The following is a 20,913-nucleotide window of genomic DNA, read 5'->3' on the forward strand; positions in this document are numbered from 1 at the left end:
GTTGGTGGTAGGCTGCGTTGTAGATCTCCTTCCTTCTGCCTTGTTAAGGCTTGCCCATTCAGTTTTCGGCTCCAGTCTTGTTAAGATTTGGGAGGTTCTAGTATTGCTCTGACTGCTCACCACAATGGAAGCTGCGGTGGTTGGTTATAATGTTACCGGCAACTTGAGTTTCAATAGCCACCAGCTTGACTTAGGGTTTTCTTTGGGTTTATGTATTGGGTTGAGTGGCGTAGGCTGCTGCTCCTTTCGCTTCTAGTCTAGATTGCCCATTCAGCCTTCAGCCATGTAATGAATTCTAATTAATGAAATTATCTTTGACAAAAAAATAAAAAGGCTTTTGTGGAATCTTGGGCTGGGCTGTTAGCTTGGGAGCATATATGCCATGAAGAATTAGCTGTAGCTCCTATATTGGGTAGGTATTAAAAATCTTTAGCCATGTGGACTGAAAATGGATGAATTGGTTTAAAGGCCTCCCTGAATTGACAGTGATGCCCAGAATGGGTGGCCCAATCTCCACTTTTGCGATTAAACTGCAAATTGGGAATCCAGAAAGATTTTTTTTTTCACAAATTTAAAATCTATTTTCAGAATTAAAATTTTCAATATGATATTATCAGATTTTGTGAGAAGTGAATCCCAAATAAATGAACGTATACATATTCTCGATATATTATATAACTTATCATTTTAAAATGTTTATGGAAGAAAATAATGTGTATTTTCAAGGAAAGAATGGATAAGAAAAGGATGATAGTGGAAGAAAGTGGGACAAAGGGGATAGTGTAAGAAAAAGGCAGACGCATTTTTTGTCTCAAGATCTAATGCAAGATATCATGTAATGATGAACAATGTTGAAAAAAAATTTTCACAGAAAATACCTAAAATTCAGAGATGCATGGCATGGAGTCATTGGTTTGAATAGTTGGTGCTCTGGCTCTGATTCAATTATTTTTCACGCACAATCATTGCTCAAGGATACTAACAATTTCTTCTTCTCCTTCTTCTTCTTCTTCCTCAGTGAGTATAATTGAATGGCCTGTCTGTCTACATTTGCTCTCTTAATTGCTTTGCAGCGCAGAAACCGCTAAAATGTTTTGGGCCTAACCAAAACTTTTAAAATGGTTTAATGGCTCATTATTTTGTTGGGCTGTGGAGCCTGTTCCATATTACTCATTATCCCTCCTGTCCTTTTTTCCCTCTTCCCTAACATTGGCAGCTCAAAATTGACTCCCTGTTTGGATTGAATAGATTTAAATTTGCCTAAAATCAAAGGAAATAATTAAATCAAAAATAAAATCTGTCTTATAATATAAGAATTGATCATCCTGCATATATTTGTGAGTGTGGCATTTTCTTTTATTCAAGTAGCTATATAGTTATAGTGTACGCTGCGAACAGGCAAATTTGGAGTGTGTACTGTAATCTGTAATCCTGTAAATTGTTCATGTCATCACATGCAAATGGGAAGGACAGTGCCGTAGTTCATTTGGTCCCCTGTTTGCTCACAGTATCCATCATTCGAAATTGGCAGATTTGCTTTCGGTCCTGCAATTATTCACTACTTTTCTACTCTTACTTTTCCAAGGTCAAACATGCTTTTTAAACATATGGATTTCTCATAAAATACGAGGCAGTAATTTTTCACTTATATATATATTAAAATAAATTTAATATATGTATATATATATATAGAGAGAGAGAGAGAGAGAGAGAGAGTCTGCTATATATATATATATGACTATGGGAGTCAACAGGGGCATGATAAAGAAGATGATTCTGCAGCAAGAAGGCAGCGCAATTGATTGACACTAATAATAATTACAAGATATTTCACATTATAACTTGACCCACCTGCCCATGAATCTGGACCCTCCAATTTCATGACCCTTCCAAGGACAACATTCAGTCCAGTCCATGGCCCAACTTATCATCATGACAATGGTTGAATTGCATATTTATTTTCATAATTTTTTTATGGTTGTGTGAAATTTCATCTTTATACTTTACCTTAAACTCCAGCAATTCAGGATTGTCATTATAATTAAAGTTACCATTTTTCCTCCTTTCCACAATTGAGACAAAATTCCAAGAACATGGAACTGATGCATGAAAAACATTAGATACTTTCGTCCATGCACGTTCAAAATTAAAAAAGAAGAAGGAAAAAAAAAAAAAAACAGAAATATTTTTTAGTGTTTTAACACTTGAGAAGGGTCAACTCATTTGATGTTTCAGCACAGTCCATTTGCCAACTTGGCCGTCCAAGAGTGAACTCTAGATTAATCAACATGTCTGAAGGTGGCAAGGACCTAGAGTCCAATCTCTCCTTCACTCTTTCAGACATATGGAGGGCTGCCATGACTCCTTCCTCCTGATAAAACACGATCATAATTATAATTAATTACAACACTTTGGAAATGAGTTAAGTTATTAAATTCCAACATGTTATTATTTATTTTTGATGACAAGATAATTTAATCTTACCTTGGCATCATGTGAATTGAAATGAGAATATGTCGAAGCCTCATTGTTTAATCTATTTTTGTCGCTTCTCTCCATTGATGATGAACACGAACCTCTGTTCACAAGATTGCCAAGAAATCAATGCCAAAGTATTGTTAGTGATGTAGATTTTTGAAGAAGGAAAAATAAGTGAGTTCATAACAGGCAAAGAAAAGCTTCTACTTCTACAGTTTTTTAGTTGGGCGTAAGCATTCTGCAACATTTTCTTGATGCTAATGATCAAGATTGGTCAATTCCACCAAAAAAAAGATTGGTAGCTTCCTTGTTGAAAATTTCCATGGACTAATTAGTATTGACGACCTAGTATGCTCTCGAAATGTGTGAAGGTTATAAAAGTCTCACAGTGCACTAACTTGAATCGCTTAGTTTGGGCAATTTATTATTAGGGTAATTTTACTCAAAGAACATGGATCAATTAGCAGAAACTCATGCTAGCCAGGCTTGATTCAATAGATAAAGGTATATTACTGTAGACTTGAGTAAAAAAAATAAAATAAAATAATAGTAGAAACCCATACATGATAACTGATGCTAAGTTATTAGACTGTTTTTCCTTGCTTACTTCCCTTTTTTTTTTTTTGAAAAGAGACGTGAGATGAAACTTGTAGTTGCATTAAGAAAGTATTTTTTTTTTATTTTTAATATGGGAACGAATGCATACATTCTGAAACATGAAATTATGAGTTCTCAGATAATAGCATTAATTCAATATTGAAATTTGGCGTCGTCAAGAAACTCAAAAAGGAAATAAATATGGCGAGCAAAACTCGATCCTTTGTTGATTGTCCACTGGTATATAAGCCAGCAAATCCAGCCAAAACATCAATATTGGCTCAATCAACTAAAGGAATGACTACCTCAGATGGGTTGTGAGAGCTATGGAAACACAATTACCCGTTGGATTCAGAAAAAAAAACTTTGAGATTTGAACCAAGCCCTTGACTTTTAGAATACATTGGGATCAAGGCACTAACAATCCAACGGATACAGAATGTTAGCTATTTACATTATTATGCAAGGTTCACGTAAATCACCACTGTGTGCCTAGAACCCTAGGTGAAGTTCATTAAGATCTATTTAAGTACTGGAGACTCTAGTCTATTAATAAAAACCTACTTGGCAATAGCATAGACAGAACATGTTGGACCAAAAGGTCCATCCCCAAGAGGCGTATATATGCGTGCATGTATGTTTGCATTGGTTTAATGGATTCATTGAAGTCGGCATTATTTTCCATTTTAAAATAATGGAAAAGGATAAGATGAACCTTAGGACAAAAAGAAAACAAGCAAATAAGGGAGAAGGCAGCCAGGAGAAACACTCACCTTATTTGGGTTTTTTGTATGGTTGGTAGTGGTGATGTTGGTGGAGGGTTGAGAGAACAACAAGGGTTGGTTTCAGTTTTTGCAGCAGATAATCCTGCATCCGTATCAACGATTCCTGCCCTTTGCTTCAAACCCATATCTGTCTGGCCTTGACCTGCAATAATCATAGATAGAGCCGTTGGTCCTGCTTTATCACACATGAAGCAAATAATTCACATGGACTTCAAGTCCTTCCAACCCAAAACTATTTTTGTTTTAGTTCAAAACAGTATATCAAATGATAAGAGTTTAGGTCACACTTGAATCACTTGTTCTCTCTATCTCAAGCAAAGGGAATAATGGAAGGGGTAATAAATTTAGGGTCGTTTGGAAGGACAATGTAATTTTACCTGATCCTTTGTCAGTGCTCCTCACTGTTCTATACATCTGCATGAACACCCACAGAAAAATATGAGGAAAAAAGTCCACATTGCTAAGATTACCCTCCAGATGCCCTTTTGTCTTTACCCCTTTGTTCTTCACCCCCACTACAAATGAGTCATAAAAATTCATATGCAGAAAAACGACGGTAAAAGTGCAAAAACACAATAGGAATATTGAAAATTTTCTATCCCATTCATAATTTCAAAGCATTGCAGATTGAACACGGTAACACCACCTGCAAGTGACTCTTCACGTGAGCTAGGGTTAGATCCTTCACATTCATCAGCTCCAAAACTGATTTGGGTGTTGCTCCTGTGGCATTTTCAGATATATAAGTTTAATAAGCTTCTGATCTTTTGAGAAACAATAACTAAGGAAGGAAAAACACTGGAAATGAACTTGAAATATCGAAATAAGAGTGCAAAAAAAATGTTAGATTGTTATGTATTACTTTCATGGCCACCAAGAAGCTGGACCGCATGAACAAAATGAGCATGTAGAGTTGTGGTCCATCTCATTCTGGGAGCCCTGATGCTTCTTTTCACCCCACTAATCATTCTTCCATTTCTCTTGAACTCGCGGCCGTAGATTTGAGGTTTTTGGTGGTGAGGATGATGATGGTGGTTAAGATTTGTCGGTAGTTGCAGCGTTGGAGCACTCAAATCCGCCATTTCAAAACCTAAGCTCAAAGTCGGCTCACTAGGACCAAGATTATAACTCCTCTCTTGATTAAAGAAGCCATTTTCATGGCTCAAATCGCTTCCGCTGCTACCGGAATCTGTAGTTGAGCTCCTATCATTGTAAAAGGCTTTCCTTGTTAATCCTCCGTCGTAACCCACTTCTTTTATCGCTTCACGATCAGAGGCTGATGGTGGGCTGATCTGCAAAGAAAGATCGGGCAAAGGTGATGCAGTTCTCATTATCGGGTTAGAGCTTAAGAACATGAGGATGATGAAAATCTAATTTAGTCAGACTCGCAAGGGAAAATGAATGAAAGAGTTAAAAAGGAAATAAGGAGGATTAAATAAGGAATGAGGAAAGTTTAATAGAGAGGGCAAGAAATGGGCTAGAACATGGAACGGAAAGCTATTTCTGGGAGGAATAGCTGAAAAGCAACGGAGATGTGATTATATGATTATATCATGAGTGCCTCATGATTTGCATGGGTGTTGAGAGAGAGAAAGAAGAAGAAAGAGATAGAAGAGGGCAAAGTAAAGAGAAAGAATAGGCTTTTTTCAGTAGGATTCCTCTAGGGTTAATAGATATAGGAGATCAGAGATGGGAAAAAAATATATAAACAGAGGTGAAGGAATTGAAGAATACAGAGAGTACTAGTCAGATTAAAAAAATGAAAGAAAGGAGAAAGTAACAGAGGTTTTCTGGGGATAATGGTTTAAATGAAAAGTTAGTGGAAAAGGGGAAGTTGTGTATTCAAGGATGCAGAGGGATCAGAGACATTTCTTCAGAGATATGGAGAAGAGGGTAGGGGTCTTTTTTTCTTTTTTTTTTTTCCTTTTCCCTTATCTTTCTTACGGAGAATGAAAATGAAGTTGCAGAGGATATAATGGTGGAATGGCTGGGATTCGAGAAAACAAAAGGGCCTACTGTTGAAAGGAATATTTGGAAGGGAATTGAGAGCTCTATCTCTCTCTCTCTCTCTCTCTCTCTCTCTCGCAATCTATCTGTGTTGATGGATTGTGACCCTTTTAAATTCCTTAATTCCTTTTTCGTTTATCATATTATTATATACATTATTTTAATTGTGATTTTCATGGCTTTGCTACGATTAAAAATATTCCCTTATAATATCATGAACGAGGATCGACTGGCAGGCCTATATTCTTCATTATTGAAATTAGGTCGAGAGTCATTCCTGCTTCTAAATATCTATGTATAGTTGAAACATGAATAATTATCTCAAATTAATAGAAATATAAAAAATCCTAATTTATTTCTATCTTAATCTTACTTATATTAAGAATTTAATTAAAATTTTTTTACTACATCACTCGATTAGTTGCATTACATATTTCAATTCATAAAAAGAAAAAAATCCACCCAATCCTTTTACAAAAATGACAAATTAAATCACCAACAATAATAAAATGATCTAATCTTTAATTAATAAATGGAAATAAGAAGAGCGAGTGGTAATAAATAGAACATGAATTTCTTTGACTAATTGCAGTCTAATCAGGTATAAAATTTTCATTTAAAATTAATTGCATAGACAGCCTTATTTATATAGAAGAGCAACCTTAAGTCTTGCCCCAAACCGACCATTACTATTGCCAGCTCTGGTCTAGTCAAGAAGAGAAAAGATAGGAAAATTCTCCATCAACACTCTACTCTACACTCTATACTCCCTTCCCCTTCAATGTTCAAACTAGTCTTTGGTACGCACTTAGCCTATTGCCAACAAATATCGAGCTGTACACGTGCGAACCCCTGGATGCAGAAATATACATACAATACAATACAGCTACTACAAGGGGAATTAAAATTGATATCGTGATGAAGACTGAAGAGGAATGGAGTCTTATAAGTGTCAGATTGGCTACGGTGTCCGGCGACACCACCATTACAGCCCCACATGCTCCACCATTTTTGTTCGAGGTGGTTGCTGCCCCACGCGCTTTCATTCATATTATTGAATTTGAGTGTGGGTATTATGAGGAGGAGAGCGTGGGAATGAGAAAACGGAGGATGAGCTCAACGGGCACTATTTGTCTAATCTGCAATATTCTTGAATTGCATACACCTCCAAATTCCAATATTCCCTCTCCGTGTCCAAATATTCCAAGGCTAAACCGACCTGTCGAGCCCCGCCCGCGCGTGGAAAGCCACAACATACAAATCAAATGAAACCATATTCCTCGGCGTCAACATGGGGTTCGCATCACGTGACTTATGGACGCGACCTTGTCTAGGTTTGTATTAGTCTCTTCTCTTGTTCTTAGTCCACTTCCCCCTTTTTTAATTACCATTTTATTCCTTTTGTTATAATTATAAGCCGATTACAATACCAACAAAGATGACTAGAAATTTGTTTAATCATTTCTTAATTAGTTTTCAAAGCCGCGGTCAGCGCCTGATGCGCTCTAGATTCTCCGGGAATTGCAAATTTTTTATGTATATCTAGTCTTAATTTATTGCCACTAATCAAATTCTCTCTCTCTCTCTCTCTCTCTCTCTCTCTCTCTTTATTTTGATTTATTGAATAATCAGTTCGCAGTATGTTTATATCCTGTCAACATGTCTCTCTATGGCTCACTTGCAATGTTGTCAAATGCTTTGGTTTATATTCCATATTCCATGTGTTTGTCTTGTAAGAACCCACTATTCTTTTCTTTTTTTTTTTTAATTTTCTTTCTCCATTTTTCTATTTAAATCAAGAAACATTTGCATTCTTTTTCACTTAAACAAAATATAGCAAAAATTTGTTCTAGTGGCCTTTTTTTCCATGGCTAGTGTAGCTGTTGAATAGTGTAGATCAAGCAAGAACAGACAATATATATATGCTGTAGAGACTGTTACCTAATATCAACTTGTAAATTTATATTGGCTAATTAATTAATTCTAATAATTATATGTTCTTTACCAAACTGTTTTCTTTTTCACCAGGTGCAAAAATCAAATGCAACAAGTTTGAGTAACTGTTTAACTGCGTAATTGTGTAGTTTAATTAATTTCCAAGTAATTAAACTAATCAAATAGTATTTATATATCTTTGATTTGGAAGAATCTTGTAACTAATTATTAAGTTGTATGTATGTATGACTTTGAGATGGGTAGAGTAGCTTGCTGGTTTGACACTTAAAGTGAAAGATGTTCCATAAACTCCAATACCTCATAGCTACGTACACTAAACAGCATTTAGAGGGTATTGAGTAAGACGCACTCTTCGATCTCATGCATTGATCAAATGTTCATCTCTTCTCTGTGACAGAAATTATTTAAAAAAAATATATAAAAATAGGGATGCCCATTTGGAAGAATATTAGCTTCTTCATGGTGATTTGTGAAATCGGAATACTGGGCATGTGTTGCTTTGAAATATGGGTTTCCACCTTCTCCCACTACTCCTCGTTTGAGTATTCAGGAGAGACAAAAAAGAAAGGAAGGAATCACCGAAATCACCGCCGTTTAGGCTGACGTGCACCGCGACATTACATCACATAGGATATAAACATGCATGGTTTTGGTTTGGGGTTGGGTAATTCCACCCACATCGTTTTGCTGGTTCAGTAGAATTTTCTTGTGTCTTTATGTGTGACATGAGACAGTGTTTATCATCAGATCAAGATAATGAAAGATACCCTCTTAAAAAAAGGAAACAAAATGTCTACTATAATTATTAATCACAATCATAAGAATAATAATGAGATAATAATCACTAAAGAGTTAGTACTAACACGGTCAATAACCAACTGTTCAGACTTGAGAATTAAAACTCCGCAGCAAAGGGTTATTAATGGCGACCCTAAAGCGGGCTCTTCTTTCTGAGTTTTGACGCATATTGAAGGGGCGCATAATTGGAAGCACCACAAAAGAGGCAACTTCACCTTTTCCCACGCGCCACCGGGTAGAGGCCACTTGGCAGCTTCAGGGGCCACAGCATCCATCCCCAAGCAGAAGTGGTCAATTATGATAAGAAACAGAAAGGTGTCATTTTACCAAGAGCAAAATTAAAGGCGAATGAGTCAGACCCTACAACCACAAACCCCACTTCTTGAGACTTTAAACCTTCTTTTCTTTTACTTTTTGGCATGGCAAGAATCTGTTCACCGTCAATCTCTCAACATAAACCTTAATTAGTTTAGCTTGGAGATTAATTATCTAAAGGATCACAAACTACCCATTAGGATCACTGACTAATTGCTATATATATGGGTTTGATAGGGAATGCAAATTGAAATTAATTTTTTTTTTTTTTTATGGTGGGAAAATGGGGTGAAGTGTTTCTGCACATACCTACCATTGAAAGTGAAATTTCGTTGGTGAGGTCAATACAACAGGGACAATTAACATTCCATGCGTAATTGAAAAAGTTGAAATGCCTATCCTCACCGAGTTGAGTGAAGTGAAGGTGATGGATGGGTGTGCTTTAGCTTGCTCCTACATGCATTAATGAGTAACCCAGTCTCTCTCATCTAACATCAATATCTTGGAATTTTAATTAGGGGAAGATTGTACGGTTGCGTTTATTCCAAGAACTGAAAGTGGAGCCATGAAAATTAAATTACCCAGGCCGTATTGTTGTAAAAGTCTGAGAACCACTCTCCAAAAAAACAAAAAGTTGAGAGATTATTTCTGGGGATTCCTCATCTGATACAGTGTTATTTTACCTTTTTACAAGCGATGCAAGTTTTAGCTATAGCTTCTAAGTTCAGTAAACCCTCCTCTTGAATCTTGATGATGATCATCTGTTCTTTTGATCAAGAGTGGAACAGAATCGTACCAAATGTTAAAGGACCCACTTTGCAGGCAGATCATGTGCCTGCTTTCAGTTATTGTTGGCGATTTCAGAATGGCCACTATCACTTGGAAACTTAGTCTGGTCCTATTACAGCTGCTCCTGCTAGTTCAAGTTTAAAGCTTACCCAACCAAAATCAGAACTTGATTTTTTCCTGTGAACTAATAACCAAAGTTCCAAGTCTACAGGTGGATATTTTGATATTTCCATTAACAGATTTATGTTCAAAGCCCCCTAGAATAAATATCTAATAAAAAGATAGAACATCAATTCTCATTATTAGATTAAGTATCTAATAAAAAGATAGAACATCAATTCTTATTATGTGCTTTATCGAATACATTTAAAGAAATAAATGATGCATGAATTGTATTAATTTATACCCTTTAACTATTGTGCTCTGCAAAATCCAAATTAAGGAATCTGGCTATTGCATCCTCACGTCTTAACTTGGGTTGAATTTGCTCAATGACTCTAATATTTCTTGTGACTCCGGACTGGCCGCACTCTAATTTTCCAATACTTAATTTTCTGAAAGACCACAATGAGTAGATTTTTCATATTTCGTCCAAAGTTTCTGTTCCTCACATCCAGCTCCATTTCCTTTGACTCTTTCCAACATTTGCTAGAAAAAATGAAAGCTCTTTTTGGTTGTCAATTGTCAAGCCCTCCATTAATAGATGATAGAAGAAACTAAACCTCAAATGTCAACATCACCAAAATAAATTACCCCCTTTTCCCTTTCAACCAGGAATAAACTTCCCTTCATGACGTAAACTCTGATGGTTTTGATCTTCACACTAATATTTTCTTGACATTAATATACTTAATGTCTTTTTTTCCTCTTGTCATCAACAGTATAGTTAAAACATAAAATTGATCATGAAAATGATATGACCATTGTTTGTAAATGGTCATCTTTTCTGGTTGGAAAGAGTCTGTGCTTTACCAAGAATGTCTTGTCCGATATGCCTACACGAAGAGCTTAACAATTAGGAAAAGATTAGTTCTATATAGGTTTCTTTATTTTTTTTTTCTGGGTATATTAAAAAATATTCTTTAAAGAAGAAAAAAATGCTGCTTATGATAATTATGTTCTTGTACTACTAGTTGAAATATCTGGCGGCAATGATGCTTTGAGATAAGGGCATATTGTATGAATTGTACTTGAGTTGCTTCTATTTGATGGGTTGAGAGAAAAAAAAAGCAACCAGACAAGTTCAATTGGGAATTTGGAAACATATGACAATATCTCGCAATATTAATCAGATTAAATCTAAAGGCATAGCCTGCAAAGGGGGTGCATCATAGCATTCTCTCGTCGTGAAATAATTATTGGAGGCCATGTGAGGCCATGGAAAAGGGATATGAATAGTCAAAGATGAAATTGATTCAAACAAAGAGAGAACTAGGGATAAGACATTTTTGGATTCTGATTGCTTCTGATTTTAAACTAAAATGGCAAGTAAGCTCTAGTTGAGATGAATGCTATTGGCATCAATCTAATGCTTGTATTCGTGAACAAAAAATTCACAAACCAAACCTACCTAACCATATATTTTACATTAACTTATCATATTCTTGGGTCGGGCTCTCATATGTGCTATAAAACCAATGAGAGAGTCTCATTATTGTTTTTTTTTTTCAAATTGTTTTTTACAATAAAATCAAAATATTGATTTGATTTTAAAGCAAAACTAATTAAATATTGTCGCATATCCTATTCCTGTTTTGAAACAACAAAAATATAATTGTAACATTGAACACCATCATATATGGTCTACACATACAGAGAGATAATAGTTTCCCATGTTTTTCACAATTTTCGTTTTGGTCTCATTAGAATCGCACTAGAGGAAATGTCCAAAAATGTATTTTGTCTTTTAATTATTTCCCCCTCCCTCAGGCAGAGGTGGGGTGGATTAAAAGAAATATAAAAAATATGTGTATATAAATATGGCTTAGCTAGTTAGACTGAATCGACAGGTTGAATCAAACCTTAAATTAATTAGTTTTACGATTAAATTAGATTAAAAAGTAATCAGCTTTAATTTGACTGAATGGATTGGTTGAATTAACAAATTGACTAGTTGAACCAGTTAGTAATACCAAAAATTTTTGGTGAGACTAATCTCTACCAATCTCAGGAAATGTCACGGGCCCAATGGGTCAAACCCAACGAAAAGGGCTTTAACATTTGTTTTTCATTTATTATTTTTTTATAATCTAAAGTCCAAATAAAGACGCAGAGAGCAAAATGAATTGATTTAAAAAAAAAAAAAAAATAGCAAGTTATTAGGGACATGGGATTGGAGGCCCTCGGCTGTTTGAGCTTGTCTTTTGTATCCCCTTTCTAGTGACGGCCAGCCAAGAATGTACTATTCTACCTCTTTATCATTTGTACAATAGTGTCCCATATATATTACAACTTTCAAAGTTCTTAACTAAAATAATGTTTCAATTTTGGATTTATTTCATTCAGCCATTGCAATTAATTATTAACTATCAGAGGTTAAAATTTAACAATTTCAATAATATAATTGTAATTTTAAATTAATCACTGACTTTTAAAGAAATTTTTTATTTAAATATACATACATTAATATATATTGAAATTCACTTATGATTCTTGAGCTGGGTCCCATTCCTACTTGGTGGTCAGTTTGTGAATTTAAAACGGGCCCGACTTGGATACCATTTATAGCTCTTCCAGATTTTTATGGTGGCCTTATTACTAACTCCATCGAAGCCCATCGATTTACTATACTGGCCCAAATGTAGAGCCCAATCTGCGGATGGCTTCTCCAAATCATTGTTGTACACTGCACTCGGAATATACTCGTTCCGAGTCCCAGGCTCTGAGCTCTGCTGCGACCTCTTTTCTCTGCGATCTCCCAGTGTGCTTTGAAGCGAAAAAGCTAGCACACAGAAGACGGAGATGACGTTGTTTCATTTCTTCAACTGTGCGATTCTCACCTTCGGCCCTCACGCTGTTTACTATTCCGCCACGCCCTTGTACGTCATCTTCTTCCTTCCTCTCTTTCTTAAACATCATAGAAAATAATCAAATTAGCCGTTCTATTTTGTGTTAATTTACAGATCTGTTTCTCCAATTTGATTTCTATTGTTTTAAATCTAGCTCGGGTCTGCAAATTACGAAAACTTAGCTTTCAATTAGCCTCTCAAACGCAATAAATAGCATGCAATTTGGGATGAGTTCATCGATTTACTGTTTAATATCGTCGATGCCACATTATAAGTGATCCTTTGCTGGTTGATGTATTGGTGAAAGTTTTATTTGATTTCTGAGTATACAAAGCTCATTGTTGTGCGATTTTTCTTTAATATTTGCAGGTCCGAGTATGATACCCTTGGAACCTCTATTAAAGCTGCGCTTGTTTATCTTGGGACAGCTTTAGTAAAGGTCGGCAATGCTGGTTCACATATGCTACTAGCAATTCATTTTATGTTCTTTTCTGGTATATTTTAGTCATTTTGTGTTACTTTTTCTATCTTATTAATGATGGATGGTTTCTTCAATGTGTTGGCAGCTCGTTTGCTTAGCCACTTTTCTTAAGGTGTCTGAGAATGACAGTTTTGATCCATATCAGGTAACTTTTGGCTTGGCTTTTGCAAAATGTTCTTTTTGACTTGAAATAGAGTGTATAGTTTTTACACACGGATTTGAGGTTGTTTGCAAATATATAGATATGTCATTTTCATCCGGAGTTTTAATTGTTTGTTCAGTTTTTCACATCTAAAAAGACCAGATGGTGTTTGTAAATGCAAACTCAAGTTCGCATATTGTTAGGCTTCAAAACTATACCTCCTTGGTGCTCAAGTATCACTAATCTGTTTGAACATGAACTTCAAAGTTGTTCAATTGGCATTTCAAAATGATAATATATATAGTCTGTATGTATATATTATGTTTGACATGAATCTCTAGTACCATTCCCATAAGTTTCATCTTGCTTTCTATTTGTGTTTCATTGTCATTTATAATGACTTTTTAATTCGACCTGAAAAATAACTAAATTATCAAAAACTAAATCATTGTAGTTTGTTTTGTGTTATGTTATTGTATTACAGTTATTAAAGATATGGTGCTTTGTTACTGTTAGTTGATTCATGAATTTACATTTGATCGACAAACATGAGAGAAGCTAGCTTAATGTGGCATTTCATGGCTTTACAGCCCTTCTCTTCTCTTTCTTGTTTAAATTTTAGACATGAGAGAAGCTAGCTTAATGTGGTATTTCATGGCTTTACAGCCCTTCTCTTCTTTTTCTTGTTTAAATTTTAGATTTTGTTGCATTATAGGTCTCTGAGATGCAGATGGATCTTTCACTTCATTCTTGCTATGCACACTCTTAGATGTTCTCTTCCTTTCTAACTGACCTAATCATATATCTTGAACACACTTTACCTTCAGGAATTGTTGAAAGCTTTAATCGGTTTCATAGATGTTGCTGGGCTGTACTTTGCCTTGACCCAGTTGACTCACAGAAATATCTCTCAAAACCATAAATTTCAAGCTGTTGGACTTGGTGAGTATGAATTGATCATTTGAATGGCCAAATGAGACTGTTTTATCTCTTCAGCTTGATCTTTGAATTTCTTCTCCTGTATGTTTCTTGAATTTTTTTTCAATTTATTTCATATCCCTTTGAAATTATGGCCTAAACTGCTGCTGAGATTTACGTTGCTTGTGTACAATTTTTAGACATTCCCTTTGATATATACTTAGCTGTGAAACTAGGAGTGCATTCTTTTCACTTGACCTTAGTTACATATAAAGTCTTCTTTGGCTGTGAAACATCTTTTCCCATTGCAGGGTGGGCTTTTGCTGATTCTGTTTTACATAGACTGGCACCTCTTTGGGTGGGAGCTCGAGGGCTAGAATTCACTTGGGATTACATTCTGCAAGGCCTTGAAGCAAATGCTAACCTGGTATACTGACTTTCTGGACCAATATGATTTATTTTCTGTTACTGCTTTGGGGAGATTTCTGTTACTGCTTTGGGGATAATTTTTTTCTGTTTAAACTAGCAGATTAAAGTAGTACTTTGCAAGTTTAAATTTATATTGTTGATAATTAGCTGATATTTATTAAAATAGTACTTTGCAAGTTTAAATTTGTATTGTTGATAATTAGCTGATATTTCAAAGTGAAATTATTTTTCTTTTTGGTGATTTTTACATTCACTCTCTCTCTGATTTCAGGTGCTGAGCATTTCCCTTGCTGCATTGGGATCTCTGATGTGGCTTCGCAAAAACAAACCCAAGACTTTGATTCCCATAATATATGCATGTGCAGGCATTGTGGCAACCATGCCATCCATCACAAGGTGTGCTCCTTATCCCTGTCATCATGTCATTCAAAATGGTATTTGTACTTTGCATAAACATGTTTTGAGTCTTTTCACTATACACTATAATTTTTCGTATTTAAAATCAGACGCACTGGATGCCTGCTCTTTACTTCAAATGCTTCTTGTATCCTTAGGAAGTCTAATACCTATTTTCTTTAAAAATATTATGCCTTGGATATATCTGAGTTTGATAATATATTCCACAAGATTACATTAATATTAGCAAGAAAGCCATCTTGTCATTTATATGACTCTGGCCATCTTGTCATTTGAATGACTGTAGTTCTGTTCTTCCATGGCACAATGCTAATAACAAGCTGGACTGTGAGTGATCATATTATTTATCTTGCCAAATTATGGCTTTTGCAGCTATTTGAGAAGAGGATTGGGGTGGCATCTTCCAAAAGTTGTAGGCTTCGAACTATTTACCTCTCTGATGATGGCTTTTATTAGTTGGCAACTCTTTTCTGCATGTCAAAGACCATCGTCGTAGGAAAATCCAGTAGGCTCTCTAACGCTAGATAGTTTGGTTGAGGATAGGCTTTTGGAATGTATTGAAGAAGTCCAGCTGCATGGCTATCAGTTCTTCCCCTGACAAGGCTGTTGTACTGTTTCGTTTTAAATATTGCAGTATCTTTTATTTTGCTTATAAAAATTATTCATATGTAATATCATTTTCTGTGATGTTCAGAGACTTTGAATAGATAGATTTTTCCTTTACCGCATGATTCAAGCTTTCCTGCAGTTGAATGAAAATGGTAGTAGTTGGGTTTTATATGTCGCGCTTTTACAAACTGGATCTTGTCTTAGAGGCAATTGCCAAGTGGTTGTATTGGATATGAAACTCCACAAAATTAAAGTTTGTAAATTTTAACTGAATTTCTTGGGCACACTATTGGATGCATTTTTGGCAACTCTGAAATTACTTTTGACCGAAAATTTGATGCCTTCACCAATCGATTACGAAATCAATAGCATTAATCATTAATTAATATACTTTCCAAGGATTAGGGTTTGTACTATGGTCTTTGTTTCTTCTTTGAAATGAAAATCTTTTAGATTTTTATCAGTGCTCAGTTAAGCTCTATGGGAACGGTTAAAGCTTCTGTCACCGGTACTTGGTCTGGATGGTCTATTAGGGATATTGCAGCATACGCGATTTGATCATTTGAACTTTCCCAGCAAGAAGCCCAGCTAATAAGTATTGCAATGCTTTTTAATTAAGAATGAAATTGATCATCTTATTGTACAAATTATACCAGAAAGATATTTGGCTATGCATCAAACTATTTAGTTCTACATTGAATAAAAAGACTGATAAAATAATAATGGTACTAGCCATTAGGATTGATGAAATAATAATGGTACTAGCCATTAGGTACTTTCTTAGATTTTAACAAAACGACACGCTCAGTGCTGACTGGCATGACTAATGAGACTACACTTTTGTGAGGCATGAGATCCCCCAAGGAATTCTGTCCTCCTATGTATACCACCTTGTTAGTTCTCTTCTGGGTCTTGCTACCGTAGCTCACAACTGCGCCAGTGACTCTTGCGGGGGTGAAGGCGGCTGCCGTTGTTGCCGTGTCTGATTGTCTATAGCATGCCCAATACCCAAATTTGTTTTTCATAAAACGAAACGATTAATCTAGCAAACTGGGTGTGTAGAATTGAATAGCCTAGTATAAACGAGTAAAATGATTAGATGAATTTGACTAAAGGAGTACTTGTGCGTTGGATTGGAGAACTTGCAAGAAGACGAGGGACCAAAGGCCACCCTTTGTATCGGGATGAAAAATGACAAAGGAACAAGACGATTGGCTCATCCAACAGCACACAGGCCGAAAAACTAATTTTCTAGGACAATAATAATAATAATTAGCTCTCACTGCTAAAAGTACCCCATTACATAACTCGGGCTCAGTGATGGGTAGAGGCAGAACTGCAGTTTTCTTTCTCTTAATAGGTCAAATTATATATAGGAAGGATAATAAATTGAAATACAATAGGAGATCATTTAAAGAAAATAAGAAATATGCTATCGTAACATCTCTAAGGTGGATCAATCCGCTGGCATTTCTAAGACAATCCAAGAAGAGCGTCATTCTACCAAGCTATTCTTAAAACAGCAGGCAAAAGTTTATCCAAGTATCTACTTGTTGCTCAACTCGCTAATTAAAACCTGGGCTACAGTGGAATCCCAAAGCAATTCTTCTTTATTTCCTTGCCCAGGAATCAAATTGTTATGTTATAAAAGCTAGTACAGTCATCAAAGGTCTCATACATTAAACAGGACATAAACCACCCTTCTCTATACACAAGGATTGTTACAACTAATAGTGTGGAAAAATTCCAAATCGCAGCCAAAACTAAATACGTTCCATAATTTGTACTTATTACCAAATACCTTCATGCAGTTTTCTTCTGATGATCTACAACAATCCTGAGATGCCAAGGTCACTAGTCTTCCGGGAAGACACGAAAGATATTAACATCAAGGACAATAGCATCATTCACTGGACTTCCAGGTTCAAAAACGCACACATCAAATTCCTGCAAGTCATTTGCCAGGGCAAAACTCTTCCACCCAGAAGAAAGCCCTCCACTGTTTTTAGATTTCTGATAATAAAATTTGGTGTGCCAAGTATTCTCTTTCGTGCGTAGAATCACATCTTGTTTCTCTAGAGATCTTAGATTCTTAGATGTCCATGCTGAAGGTATCGACTGAAAGAAGTAGCACCACAAATATATTATGATCAACTTCAAAACTGTGTCAATCTTGATGACAGCAGCAGTTGACACTTTGTTCATATTCAGATTAGAGGAATTAAAGAAAATAAGAAAAATAAAGAAACAGCAAGAAATTCAAACGCTACTAAACAAAAGGATAAATATGTACCATGTAAAATCTCCGGTACACGTGTGTAGGTTTCATAACTACCATGAAGCCATCCCTTGTTAACACTGCTTGTGCCAACTGGCATACATTCTGTTTCTCTTCCTCTGTTATTAGCCTTCTACTTGATAGATATGGCACACTGTGCACCACACTTGGACTGACGTGCTCCATGTCTGAATCATTCATGAATCAGACAATAATTTATCAAGCAAGCAAATCCATCAATTAGGCTATTTTTGTATCCAGCAAAACAAAAACTCATTAACTTGAACAAAGCCATATGTGTGTGTGTGTATATAAAAACATGAAATGCAGTGCAAAAATGAAGAAAGGGATGGGTATTTTGAAAATACAGCAGTTGTAATGCAAAATAACATTCTAACAAATAAAATTATAGATATGCATACCAGGCTTTGTCTCTATTTCCTCATCAGAAGTAGAAAATTCTTCATGAATAGGGTTGGTAAACTCAATTTCCCTTCGTGTCTTCTTGGTGGTGCAGCGGTAAATGTTAGGTCGCCCTAATGGTGTTGTGTCAATGTCATTATTTGCAGATTTCTGAGGTGGAGAGAACCCAACAACATCCTCAGGACAGGGAAGAGGAGCTTCAAAAGAATTTTCACCAGTTTTCCTTTTTGTATGGTAACCACTGTCATGTTCTCTGTGACCACATTTTCTGACAAAATATGAACCTGCCTTCTCACATAAGCTTTGACCATCAAAAATTAGAACATCAAAGCATGAATCCCCATTGTACTTAAAGATCAAAAGATCTTTCTCTTGGAGAAAATGATCATTTACAAATTCTTCCCAACCATGATTGAAGAACATAGTATCATCATTTGTTGTGAGTACAACTTGCCATGTAAGGCCACTAGGACCTCTAAGCGTCATGACCTGAGGTAGTTTCTTTCTCAAATTTTTTGTAAAATGCTCTGGGATCGGCTGCAATAGTACAAAGAAGCAAACAAAATAAAATTTTATGATAGCAAAATGGTATGCACCATTAAATATATCTACCATCATAACAGTTGGCCCCAATATAGGCTCAAATGAATATATTATTCATTTTCATTTCACTCTTTTCTAAGTTATTTTTTTACATAACCGAATTATATTAGCTCTGTGGTATTTCATAGAATGAAAATAATTGCAATGACTATAGTTAAACTGATGTGTGCCTACACAAAATAGTCACGACCAAATAAGAGACGAGGGAATTCACTGGAAAGGGATGATGATTAGGGCATGTTCCAAATCATAACATAATATATAAGAAAAATTCCACTGAACCAACAGGAAACCAAGTCCAAGCCTAAAATAAAGTTCAAGCAAAATCTTTGTAATTACTGTAACCAATGCTCTTTGCTGAGAATAAAAACCCCGAGAAAATCCTGACACCAATGCTCCCCAATAAACTCATCTATTATGCAGGATACCCAAAACCCCCACAACACCCCTACCCCAAGAGTGATAGAGGATCCCTTGAAAGCCTAATGCTTTTCGGGCAAATATATATATATATATATATATATATATATATATATATATATATATATATATATATATATTATCAACATTGAAGGGTAATAAGAAAATAGGCAAAGCTAATAGAAGAGGAAACTCACAAGCTGCCGACGAAAACTAGGGCGGAGAACCTGAGAGAAATGGAGACATTGAAAATGGGTCCAATAAATTTCCTCTTCCCAGCTTCTGCAATCCCTGCATGCTTCTTCACCCATTTCCACTAATATACCAGTCCTGATATCAATATAAAAAGAAGCAAGAAATAAGATCCATAGCAAATGGCAAACTGCTGTAAAAAGATTAAAAAAAAAAACTGAAAAGAAAATTACAATAAGACCAGACCCAGCAAAGGCAAGCACTCAGTCGACTAAGAACCAAAGTATTCCAAGAGAATGGATGGTAAATTCATTCATAATTACATCGTTTTCTCAAAATTAAATAACGGACAGACTAGAATGGGGAGAATTAAAACATATTGCCTGAAATTAAAGGCTTCATAAAATTGGAAATCAGAAGAAAATCTAGCTTGAATAGACTAGCATTACGAGCTTACAGACTCTTCCAACACGGATTGCACGCTTGGGCTTGCAATCGATAATTGACGAATCTCTGTTAAGTCTCTTCCTGCTCCTCTACTGTTTGTTCCATCTCCGTTTCTTCCCACAATTATTTTTTGCATATTCTGCTTTTCTACCGCATTTATCAAATGGGGTCCTATTAGGACGCCACGTTTCAGTTAATAGCTCAATCGAACGATAGAGGTAGAAGTTATGGTACGAACCCAAGAGATGTCCACGATCGAGACTCACCGGACCAGTTGGTCATATATATATATATATATATATATATATATATATATATATATTAGGTGTATTATTCATATTTATTTTAATATAATTAATTGAAACTCAAACCTTAAAAATGATTTTAATACTATTATTTAATATTCACAAAAAATTATTTTAATTATTTTTTATAATTTTTTATGTTTAAAATGAAAATTTTAATTTAAAAAAAATTAAATATAATTATATAAAAATTTAATTAAATTCTTTTGATTTACGCACCCTAATCACAAAGATTAATTAAATAAAAAATTAGGAAGTTTGGTACTTCTGCAAGACCAGGCACGACTATCTAAAGTTGATGGTTGGCCAAACATACATTTATCCTTCTTCTCATTTATTTTCAAATAATCATGAAAATTATTGTAGAAAAAAAATTTAAAAAACATATTAGGTTTTGTTTATTAAATTTTTTTACTTGATTATATAAGATTTAACTAACTCTCATATTTTTATTTTTATTAATATTATTTATTTATTTATTTATAGTTAAATATTTTTATAATAAAAAATCATTTT

The 20,913-nt window shown here is 35.1% G+C and overlaps 3 protein-coding genes across 7 annotated transcripts; 1 reads left to right on the plus strand and 2 right to left on the minus strand.

Moving 5' to 3' along the window:
- Positions 1–2,035: 2,035 nt before the first annotated feature.
- On the minus strand, positions 2,036–5,953 carry LOC110667027 (probable transcription factor KAN4). Its single transcript, XM_021827730.2, has 6 exons — positions 4,723–5,953; positions 4,507–4,583; positions 4,238–4,274; positions 3,849–4,002; positions 2,485–2,578; positions 2,036–2,371 (listed from the first exon to the last, which is right to left on the minus strand). The coding sequence occupies exons 1-6, from the start codon at positions 5,213–5,215 to the stop codon at positions 2,198–2,200; spliced, it is 1,029 nt and encodes a 342-aa protein (XP_021683422.1). The 5' UTR covers positions 5,216–5,953; the 3' UTR covers positions 2,036–2,197.
- A 6,614-nt stretch (positions 5,954–12,567) lies between these two features.
- Positions 12,568–15,848, plus strand: LOC110667012 (uncharacterized). The gene is made up of 7 exons (XM_021827706.2): positions 12,568–12,763; positions 13,103–13,172; positions 13,300–13,359; positions 14,184–14,298; positions 14,586–14,701; positions 14,975–15,099; positions 15,493–15,848. Exons 1-7 carry the CDS (start codon positions 12,687–12,689, stop codon positions 15,614–15,616), a joined length of 687 nt encoding a protein of 228 aa, XP_021683398.1. The 5' UTR covers positions 12,568–12,686; the 3' UTR covers positions 15,617–15,848.
- A 1,468-nt stretch (positions 15,849–17,316) lies between these two features.
- On the minus strand, positions 17,317–20,388 carry LOC110667013 (B3 domain-containing protein REM16). 5 transcript variants are annotated; one of them, XM_021827707.2, is made up of 5 exons: positions 20,095–20,388; positions 19,651–19,783; positions 18,430–18,967; positions 18,023–18,195; positions 17,317–17,847 (listed from the first exon to the last, which is right to left on the minus strand). In XM_021827707.2, the coding sequence occupies exons 1-5, from the start codon at positions 20,226–20,228 to the stop codon at positions 17,584–17,586; spliced, it is 1,242 nt and encodes a 413-aa protein (XP_021683399.2). In that variant the 5' UTR covers positions 20,229–20,388; the 3' UTR covers positions 17,317–17,583. The 5 variants fall into 5 exon arrangements, with proteins under 5 accessions (XP_021683399.2, XP_021683401.2, XP_021683403.2 ...); XM_021827709.2 differs by having other exon boundaries at positions 20,103–20,379; XM_021827711.2 differs by having other exon boundaries at positions 20,029–20,143.
- Positions 20,389–20,913: the final 525 nt, after the last annotated feature.

The sequence above is a fragment of the Hevea brasiliensis genome, chromosome 12 (genome assembly GCF_030052815.1).
Source record: "Hevea brasiliensis isolate MT/VB/25A 57/8 chromosome 12, ASM3005281v1, whole genome shotgun sequence".
Lineage (NCBI taxonomy): Eukaryota > Viridiplantae > Streptophyta > Magnoliopsida > Malpighiales > Euphorbiaceae > Hevea > Hevea brasiliensis.